Source organism: Rhodamnia argentea, chromosome 1 (assembly GCF_020921035.1).
Source record: "Rhodamnia argentea isolate NSW1041297 chromosome 1, ASM2092103v1, whole genome shotgun sequence".
NCBI lineage: Eukaryota > Viridiplantae > Streptophyta > Magnoliopsida > Myrtales > Myrtaceae > Rhodamnia > Rhodamnia argentea.
Window position 1 is genome coordinate 35206403 of NC_063150.1, and position 10824 is coordinate 35217226.

The 10824-nt window shown below is 42.6% G+C and overlaps 1 protein-coding gene and 1 pseudogene across 1 annotated transcript; one reads left to right on the forward strand and one right to left on the reverse strand.

The window, feature by feature from the left end:
• The first annotated feature begins 3780 nt into the window (after nt 1-3780).
• Nucleotides 3781-5639, forward strand: LOC125314937 (annotated as a pseudogene).
• A 2283-nt stretch (nt 5640-7922) lies between these two features.
• LOC115738872 (desmethyl-deoxy-podophyllotoxin synthase-like) lies at nt 7923-10306 on the reverse strand. The gene is made up of 2 exons (XM_030671651.2): nt 9320-10306; nt 7923-8685 (listed from the first exon to the last, which is right to left on the reverse strand). The coding sequence occupies exons 1-2, from the start codon at nt 10253-10255 to the stop codon at nt 8050-8052; spliced, it is 1572 nt and encodes a 523-aa protein (XP_030527511.1). The 5' UTR covers nt 10256-10306; the 3' UTR covers nt 7923-8049.
• Nucleotides 10307-10824: the final 518 nt, after the last annotated feature.

Sequence of the window (10824 nt, forward strand, 5' to 3'; positions counted from 1 at the left end):
CCAGAGCAAAGTTTAGTGTAAGAAGGATCTCCAGTAGGTCTCCTCTTGAACGAGGGATAACAAGGAAGCTCAAACAGGTATAGAAGATAACCACATAATTATTCATATCCTCAACGGCCCCAGTCCAACATAAAGAGAACATCACAAAACAGACTCTTTAACTTATTTCTTGACTTCAATAGGACCCAAAGTGTGACATCCTAAGGATGACGCATTCTTTACTTTTTATTTTGTCACTCCATATTTTAATTTAGGGAAAAAAGCCACCAAAAATCCCAAACTATATCAATTGTGACACATTTACCCTAAATTTTTCTTTGTCACAAAAAATCCCAAACTTTTATTCATGTGACACATTTACCCCAAACTTATACTAGTGTAATACATTTACCCCAAACTTTTATTTGTGACACTAAAAATCTTAAATTTTTATCCGCGTGACACATTTATCTCAAAATTTAGAGCAAATATGTCATAAGCCTACAAATTTGGGATTTTTGGTGTCACAAAAAGATAATTTGGGGTAAATATGTCACATTAATGTAAGTTTGAAATTTGGCATTTACCGGCCAATCAAGGCATCTTCGGCGGCACAAACGGAGGCGATTGCACCACGGGAGCTTCTTTGTTTAGAAGCAGTTGAACCGTTTCCGTGGGCTTTTATCTAGTAATGAAATTCAGGTTTTTTCTGACCAAAAGAAAATTTGCCACTCGGCACTTGCCACTCACCACTCACTAGTAGAGGTGATCGATTTCCGGTCCGGTCCGATCCGATTCCCCTCAAGAATCGAGAATTGGACCGGTGGTCTCAATTCTTAATTTTTCGGAATCGGGAACCGGACCACCGGTCTGGTCCAATTTCCGAGCGGTTCCATTGGACCGAACACATGCAAAAAAAAAAAAAAAATGCACTATTCCTAACATGGAGCACATGAGCTTGGTAACTTTCAAAAAATAAAACAGAATGTAACTAAAAAGACTTATACATAGGAAAATAAAAAATGCAAGCCAATAGCTTCTCAATTTGGTAAAATTTCTTGGACACCCTTTACAAGTAAAGAGAGGGTAACTTTAAAAAAAAAAAAAATCGATCGGTCCTGTTTGGGCTGTTTGGTCCTAGGACCCTAAAATCGGGAATCGGATTGCTCCCTCTATAATAGGGAACCGGACCATCGATCCCGGTCTGGGTCGGGCGGTCCCATCCTGGGTGGTACGATTTGCTCACCCCTACTCACCAGTGACCATTGATCCTTGCTCCTTGACATGAAATTTCCTTATTTTCTCAAATACATATTAAAATATTTTTTTATTTCAAAATTTAAATATCTTGATCAAAAGCATTTTTGCCATTTATATATTTTTTTTATTTTCTTTGTTCTTCCTCCTCGCTAGTGGCTAGTCTCAAGCAACGGCTGGCCACCGACGAGGGCTAGGCAAGGCAAGGTTATACGAGGGCTGCCCTCGCCACGCCCGAGCAAGGCCCTTAGCCACCGGCAAGAAGGGGCAAAAAGGAAAGAAAAGAATAAAAAAGGAGAAAAAAAATAAAAAAGCAAATGACGGAAATATTTTTGGTCAATCATTTCTTTGAAATAATTAGAACACTTCAAGTTTTATTTGAAAAAATAAGAGTACTTCAAGCTATTATTTGAAAATTTTTTCAGAATTAATAATAAATTAAAGTGCGTTTAGTCATTTAGGATGGACGATTTGAAATTCTCGAATGATCCTTCTCCTTATTTTTCATCTAGGAAGATCAAGTTGAATCAACAGGTGTGGTTATTTCATAATTCAAGTTAATTCGCAATTTCGTATGATGTTGGATTATGACTGTCTGGTGTACAAATAATTTTATGGTCATCTTCCATTCCTATTGAAGCTTCCTTGTTCTCCATTTTTCAAGAAAAGTCTAGGTGCATGGAATAATTTTATGGTCATCACGATATGATGCCGGGACTGTGCATGGAATAATTACTCATTTTCGGGGTCGCAACGACAAAAGGAGATGGTTAAGAAGGCCACGACTTCCCGAAATTCATTTGGGTTAAATAAAGGGAATCCTTGACAGGATGAAGCCAACACCATACATTTGATAATCAAAGAACAAATCACTCGGCAAAATGGGTTTAGAACTCATATTTTATGGTAGTGAGTCATAAATGGGTTCTTTAAGGCTTAAAAGTGGGTCATAAATAGGTTACTTAGGAACTTAATGGGTCATAAATGGATTTTAAGTAGGTCATAAATTGGTTAGCTAAGAAAGCTATAAAAAAATTAGCTATATATATAATATATAAAACTATATAAAAAATAATTTTCTCTAAACTGAATTTCAATAGTGAAGTGTTTTAATAATATATGTCGAGTCGGATCGGTATGGATCACTAGATTTATATTCGATCCAACTCAAGCTCGACCCGATCCACCCATTTGACACCTCTACTCATATGAAGTTGATGTATCTATGTAGATCGACGGGTTGGTGTTCTTGGATGAGCGGTTGGATGTGAGTTCTTCCAAAAGGGTTGCCCTACCAAAAGAATATGAGTTGAGTGTCTATTTTCATTAGGTTGTCACTTGTGCTAAAGCACCTTACTATATCGTTCATTCTCGAGCACAGTTGTGGCAGGAAATGGGTTCTGTTTTACGAAACTGAAGAAGATTCTTGAGGGGATGATTTTGTCGTGTCCCGATAAAGCTTGCCGTTTCAGCATTTCGTTAATTAAAACTGATGCTGGCAGGTCGTGGATCTGCTTAATCATGATTTTGCAGAATCCGAATGATCATTAGTCTCCATTCTGACTGACGCGGGAGTGATGGATAGTTACCGAAATTTTGGTGATAGGCGGGTCCTTGTGTAAGCCACAAAAACGGCACCTCAAGATTATCATAGTTAGAATCTAAAAACACAACAATGGTTCTACGCCTCGTTCCCTTTCTCTGGGGTTCTTTGATCCTGTTCTGTGAGCACGACAGGAGCTAACTTGCTTGTCCTCTGATGTTCGGGCTCTTCGCTTATTCTTGAGTTCATCATGCATGCCTCTAGCATCCCAACCTGCCATGCACCTATACAGGAAGATGTAATTCAACTGCATGCAGAGGTTACCGGGTTTTTATCAGGTTGATGGCCCTGCGATACGATTCGTACCCGTCTGTTTACTTTGTAAAAGGCGGCCAGTCTCCTTGCTCACCAGGGTAGGTTTCCAGACACACGGAGGTGTGATCGGGCTGAGAGTTTCAAGCTCACGTTTAACCACGAGCTTTCTCATATCATATTGCTGATCTTCCAATGGAAGGATAGTAAAGGAGCCATTCATCTTTGGAAAATCAGTTTCGACTCCCACTTTGAAATCCTTTTCATTTTAATTCCGGGTGACCATGCATGGCTCGGTGCCTTGTATTGGCCGTCAGGTATCAACAGCTCACGAAGGAGACCAAATGCAACGATCTCGTTCTTTCTTTCTGTCAACAAAGTAAAACCTCATCACAAGAATCCAACTACATACGCGGCCTCATTTAGATAAATCCAATGCCGGTTCCAATGCCAAGTATATGTGCGCTCTTCTCTTTCGACATGGGGGAAGTGCGAGACTTAACAACATTGTTTTGCTATGTCAATCTATGAATCAAAGCAAGCACGCGGGAAAAGGGTTAATCACGAATTGCAAGAGTTGGCAATGTGATTCACGCTGTAAATCGGAGAAAACTGCGTATGTATAAGCTATATATGCGAAAGGGCGGATCGTAAGAGAATAACACTATCGCAATACGTGCATGTCGAAGATGGCTGCTTCATCTTTGCACAACTTCCTGAGGACTTTAGTTTCTGTTTCGCTTCTCAGTCTTGTGTTTTCTTTGGATGAGGGTTTTGCACAGAGAGTGCAATACAAGTCCGAGAGCCACCACATCTTCCAAGTCAGCTCGCTATTGCCTTCTGCTTCTTGCACACCTTCATCTACTGGTACTAACAAAACTCCCTCCCTCTCTCTCTCTCTCTCTCTCCATGTAGATAATGTATGCTGTCCCGTCTCGATGATGAGTCAGTCTCTTAATTACCGCATGACCTCAGATTGGCTGTCGCCAATCCATGTCAGAATCCATCAATCCTAGCTAGGACTAATGATGTTCAAAGCATCAACCTTGTGTGAGGAAATTATTGCAAAGAAAAGCTAACTGGTGGATGTTATTGGAAAGAACAAGTCCCTAGTGAAAATTCACACTAAAGAATTCTGCATTAGATAGCTCTACAGACTGTCATAGCGACATCATGATACAGGTAGTATCCGGGAATCATCGCTAGAAAGTAGTGCATAAGCACGGTCCATGCTCTCCGCACACTCGAGCCGAGCCAAACACGCTCAACCACATGAAAACCCTGGTCGGGGACTAATCAAGGGTTGATTCAATTCAATCTAAGATCTCAACGAGCAGCAGCAACAACACCAACAAAGGAGACGGCTTAGGAATCTCCAAGGCCACTGTCCTGGCCAAGCTCGGCATCCCATTTGACTCCCTCGAGCACGTTGTGACTGTTGGCCGTGGCTCGACACGGTCGAGGCTCACTCTCATCTTCGACACCGGTAGTGACCTCACTTGGACTCAGTGTGAACCATGCTCATTCTGCTACTCTCAATCTGAGCCGACCTTCAGCCCGTCTCACTCCTCATCTTACGCTAATACACCGTGTACCTCGCCAACGTCCAGGGGTTTCGGATCAGGTATATATCTTCCAAGTACGCATAGTTCTCTCTTTTTTTCTAAAGGATTGTGCCTGGAAAGATGATTTTATTTGGTGCAAGCAGGTATTACGGCGAGCTGCTCCCACTCAACATGCAGTAACCAAGCAACGTACGGAGACCTATCGTATTCGTCCGGGAACCTCGCGACTGATACATTGACGTTGACGTCCACAGATGTAGTAAAGAACTTTCAGTTTGGTTGTGGCAGAGTGAATTATGGTTCCTTTGGCGAAACAGCAGGCCTGCTTGGCCTCGCCAGGGACGGCTTGTCGATCGTCGGGCAAACCGCGAGCAAGTACGGCCGATATTTCTCCTATTGCCCTCTTCTTCCAGCTCGAAGGGGTATCTAACATTTGGTAAGACTAGGGAGACGCCTAAGTCATTAGCCTTCACACCGATTGCTACAATTCAAGAAAGCTCATTGTTCTATGGCATCAACATAGTGGAAATCGCGGTAGCAGGGACTAAATTGCAAATCTCATCGACAATTTTCTCGAAGGCGGAGGCCCTCATTGACTCCGGGACCATCGTCACGCGACTGCCCCCGACGGCATACAATGTCATGAGGAGGGCTTTCCGGAATGAGATGGCATGCTACAAGAGGGCAAAGAGCTTTGAAATTCTCGACGCTTGCTATGACCTCCGCAACACAAAATCGGTTGTTGTCCCGAAGATAAGATTCACCTTCCGCGGAGGCGCGTTCATGGATTGGATCCTAGCGGCATTTTGTATGCCATAAACGATTCGCAGGTCTGCCTTGCATTCGTACCGAACAAAGACGACACCGGCATCGTCATCTATGGAAACTTGCAGCAAAAGACGTTCGAGGTGATCTATGATGTTGCCGGAGGACGACTAGGATTTGCCCCTAATGGTTGTCCATAAACTAAACTATGGAGCGGCCACAATAAAACATAAAAATAAAGAATGTCTCATCCTTACGATGTCACGTTTTGGGTGGTATGGAAGTCAAGAAATAAGTTAAAAGAGTCTCTTTTGTGATGTTTTCTTTATGTTGGATTGCGGCTGTCTAGGATAGAAGTAATTATGTGATTATCTTCTATACCTAGTGGAGCTTCCTTGTTCTCCCTTGTTCAAGAGGAGACAAATTGAAGATCATTCTCACTATAAACTTTGCTCTGGCTTGCTGATTCTTCAAGGAAATTTCTTACAAAATCCCAGTTTATGTGAGGCAAACTAGCCTGTATCGTCGAATCAGGCCGGAAACCTCACAGTTAGATATTTCATGTAAATTGAGCTTTACATGAATGGGACCACGCATGCAACAATTGCTCATTTTTCACCGTCGGAGCAACAAGAAAAGGGTAAAAGCCGGGGTCTTCCAGGAAAAAATGCAATCCCTGATAGGATGAAGCTAACACCACACATATGATAATCAAAGAACTAATAGATCATACGCAGTTATTAGAAACTTTAATGTATATGGAGTTCCCCGAGTGATTTTTGATAGCATGAGTTTCTTTATTGGATTCAACAAGTCCCAAAAATAGGAACTTGAATATCATACAAGTGACAGGAACACGAACACAAACATCATTAATTTCCCCAACCTAGTACTCCCCCACGCATGTGGTGAAGTTGACTAATGATTTTTGCTAACACCCAGGACCACATATCTTGATAACTTCTTGTGATAACCCTCCGGAGGGGGGGGGGCGGGGGGTGGCCGGGTGCGTGGGGGTTGGCGGGTGGGCTAGAAAAGGATGAGACATATATATTCGTCAATGTTTGAAGCACGGTGAAATTTCTTCGGGAAAATTATCAAAGAAATCCTAAATTTATTGCACTTTGTCAATTCGGTTAATTTGAACCTTTTAACTTTGTTAATTGAATTATAAATCTTTTCACTTTTTGCCAATTGAGTCATATTAGCCGAAAATCACCGACGTGGACATTAGCAGTCCTACGTGGCACGTCGGAACCGACGTGAATAATTTTTAATAATATTTTGATTTATTTTATGAATTTTTATTATTTTTTCGATTTTTACTTATGGTTTTCTTCTTCAGCAGCCAACGATGCTCGTCAGGCCCTCGCCGGCTGCAAGCAAGAGCCATGTAGGACGGCCGGCATCTATGTCAATGATTTCCGGTCAATAGGCATCAATTGACAAAAAGTGAAAAGGTTTAGGACTCAAATTCGACAATTTTCCCCAGATTTAATCAATGTATAATAGAGCTATCTCTCGAAGGAACTCTTGAAGGGGCTGTATAGGTGCATTTTCTATGTGTATGGAGGTGTGGTTTGGCTGAGAGTTTCAACGCTCACTTTGGAATCCTTTTATTTCAATTCCTGGCGACCATGCATGGCTCGATGCTTCGTATTGGCCGTCAGGTATCAACAGTTTGCGAAGGAGACCAAATGCAACAATCTCGTTCTTTCTCTGTCAACAAAGTGAAACCCCACCATAAGAATCCAAATTACTGGCATGGCCTAATATGTGCGCTCCTCTTCCCACATGCAGGAAGTGCGAGACTAAAGAACATTGTTTTCCTCTATGAATCAAAGCAAGCACAAGTGAAAATAATTGTTAAATATGTCTTGAATTTTATGTACTTGGTTCGGTTCATCACCTCACCCGACATATTTTTTTGTGCAGCCCAAAAGTGGAGAAAAAATTGAGACTTAGTTCGTGACGCGGAGAGTTGGGCCGATAGGAGTTCGGGGGCAATGCCCCCGAGAAATTTTTTTGGGCCCTATTTATACTGCGGCTAGGGGTTTTTTCGTTCATATTGAGGATTTTCCTTACGTGAGAGACTTGTGAGTCGTGTGCTTTTGTTCAGTCGATAAGACCAACTTCTGTAATCTGTATTCTCTTTGATTATAGTGGAATCTTGTTTTGCCTCACCTGTGGACGTAGATCACCTTGATCGAACCACGTAAATTCTTGTGTTCTGTGTTTGCTTTTCGCATTTGTTTCAACAATAATCACTTATTGTTATGGTTGGATCGACAAAAAGAAAAGGCTAAAAGCCGCGTCTTCCCTGAATTCGTTTCGGGTTTAAACAATTGTAATTTTGGATAGGATGAAGCTCGGCCTGGCCTGGTCGCCCTATGCGACTGGTGCTTCAAAAGGCGAAACTTTCGTCGAGTAGATAATCAAAGAACTAATCAAATCATATGCAGTAACGAGAAAGTTTAACGTATAGGGAGTTCACAGAATAATTTTTGAACACATGAGCTTGTTTATTGGATAAGAAACTGCAATATCAGATAAGAAACAGATACAAAGACACCAACATAATTAGATTTACCCAACCTAGTACTCCCCCAAAACACACACATTTGATAACTACTTAACATGATCTCCATCGTACGAGAAGGGGACACGGGGCTCAGCAACCATGATCAAGGGATTCTTCCTCCTGGAAGAGATCCCAAAAGTCTCAGACATGTCCAGGTCCTGTGCCTTAATCCCGTCAGCCAGGGACCAGTCGAAGTGGTACAGGAGCTGAGCCAAGGGAAGCTCGATGTTCGCAAGCCCGAAATTGATCCCGGGACAGATCCTCCTCCCGCCGCCAAAGGGTATGTACTCAAAGCTCGACCCTCTGAAATCGACAGACGAGTTCAGGAACCTCTCAGGCACAAATGACTCTGGGTCTGTCCAGAACTCGGGGTCCCTCCCCACTGCATATGTGTTGATCACAATCTTGGTCTTCTCGGGGATCTCGTAGCCGTTGATCACACAAGCCTCGCGTGACTCTCGGGCCATGAGCGGGCCTGGCGAGTGCATCCTCAGGGTCTCCTTGATCACAAGCTTCAGGTACTCGAGGCCCTGGATGTCTTGCTCGCGGACCTGGGTCTTGCCCATTAGGGCAGCTCGGACCTCAGCCTGCGCCTTCTCCATCACTCGGGGGTTCCTCAGCATCTCCGAGAAGGCCCAATCTATGGTCGTCGAGGATGTGTCTGTCCCAGCAGAAAATATTTCCTACACAGAAAGGAACAGAAGGAACAGATTGATTTTAGATTTCAGAACGATGTCCTTAAAAAGTAAATGAAAGATTAAGTGTCAAATTTTGGACAACACTAAGTTCATAGAGACTGTAATTTTCTGAGCAAAACTATATATGGAGACCACTTTGAATCTCACGGAAACTTTGATACAAACTCTTGATTTGGAAATAGTACAAGGATAACAAGGGATAACTCTTTCATCCACCATGTGATATGTTCTTGTGATACATCTTGAGAATATTAGGATTTCATGGATGCGACCATCAATTTTTTTTTAATCATGAATACATCGTACACGATTCATTTCGCCGTTGAAATTCTTGTACGCCGACTCTATACTGATTAGTAAGGGCTCTTTTTGGTAATTGAAATAGGCAAATGAAAGATTTCGTAACGAGTGTGAAGTCCTTCTCATAACGCCCAAAAGAATTGCTAACTAGCTCCATGGCCTCTCCCCATCATGTTCATCTATAAAAACAGAAGTGGAAAATCTATAGTATATACATACTCTATGTCTATTTAAAAGCTCAGGCAGTAAGAAAGCTCATTAGTAATTAAGATAGAAGCAAAGTATATATTTAGGGAATTTAACATGAAATAAGCCTTACCATGACAATATTTTTTATGACATGTGGCTTGATGAAGTAGTTCATTTCACTGCTCTTCTGGAGATTCAAGAGCACATCCACCAGATCTTCTCTTGCATTCTTGTTCTCCTCATTGTTCCCGCCGTCTCCCTTCAATTTCTCCTTGTGCTCTTCAATGATGTGATCGAGAATCAAATCGATCTTCTTGTGCAACCTCTCCCAAGCCGGTTTCATCCTCGACAGATAACGCAAGAACCAGATCGAAGGGAAGAGATCCGGAAGCTCGAATCCGCCACCAAGCATCGTCACTTCCTTGAGGAAAGAAAGGAACTCGTCCCTGTATTTGCACCTCTCGCCAAACGCTGCCCTAGAGGTGATGTCATTAATCAAGTTTAGTACCATCTTGCTCAAGTTCACAGGCTTCCCTTGAGACGATTGTATCGCTTTCGTCACGTTCCAACACTCTTCCTCTCTTATGGATCGGAAAGAGAGGACCCTCTTCATGCTCAGGAGCTCCAGCACGCAAATCTTGCGCATCTGCCTCCAGTACTCGCCGTAGGGCGAGAACACGAAGCTCGAGTTCTCATAGGACATGACCTCGAGGGCCGTGATCTCCGGCCTCTGTGCGAAGATGAGCTCGTTCTTGCCGAGGATTTCCTTGACCGCGTCCGCCGACGAGATGACGATGGTCAGGATCTCGCCCAGCTGGAGGCGCATGATCGGCCCGTGCCTCCTGGCCAAGTTCCGGAGCGAGTGGTGAGGGAGGGACCCCGTCATCTGGTGAAGGTTCCCCAGAAGAGGGAGCATCTTCGGCCCCGGCGGCAATTTTGAAGGAGGGTCTTTCTTGGCATCATTGGATTTTTTCCATTGCTTTAGAATGAGGAAGAGGAAGAGGAGGGAGGCGAAGAGGACAGAAGGAGAAGGCAACTGGATTGCCATTGAAGAGAACATTGTCATTGCTGTGGAGGAAGATGGTATGTTTACAGGCAAGGGTTTAGATGTGGCATAAGCTCTTATTGTCCTCTGACTTATATAGACAATGGATATTAATAAACTAACAATGTTGTTTACACTTATGTTTGACATTTTAGGTTAACATGCATTAATTAATGGAACGGTCTCTCTTCTGAAAAATCTTGTCTAGTTTGCTAAAACTGGCAGCTAAGAATTGCACATATCCAATTTTTCTTGTAGATGCATGAACTAAAGCTTCATCTTCGAATTCCAGGACGAACAAATAGAGATTGGATCATTAAATTCGCACATGACAACAAAACTTTTATGCGTTTTCAGAGCTCGATCGATGATGTCATTTATTTAATTCAATTATGACATGTTGAGATTTATAAATTTCCCTTTTCCTTTTTCAAAATACAAACGTAGTTCGGATGGGAGGAGGATCTAACATGTTTTTCAGAGAACGTGCGAAAAAGTATCGGGTCATGTGGAACTTTTAGCCGCATGAATGTTATTTTACCAAACGCGTCACATCATCCGATCATGGTTTTTTGATACACACTGAGAAC

Excerpts from the sequence above, each read along its gene's own strand:
- LOC115738872 (XM_030671651.2), bottom strand. The coding sequence starts at position 10,255 with ATGACAATGTTCTCTTCAATGGCAATCCAGTTGCCTTCTCCTTCTGTC. Across the intron at positions 8,686-9,319 it reads TCATAAAAAATATTGTCATG|GAAATATTTTCTGCTGGGAC; the intron begins GTAAGGCTTATT and ends CTTTCTGTGTAG.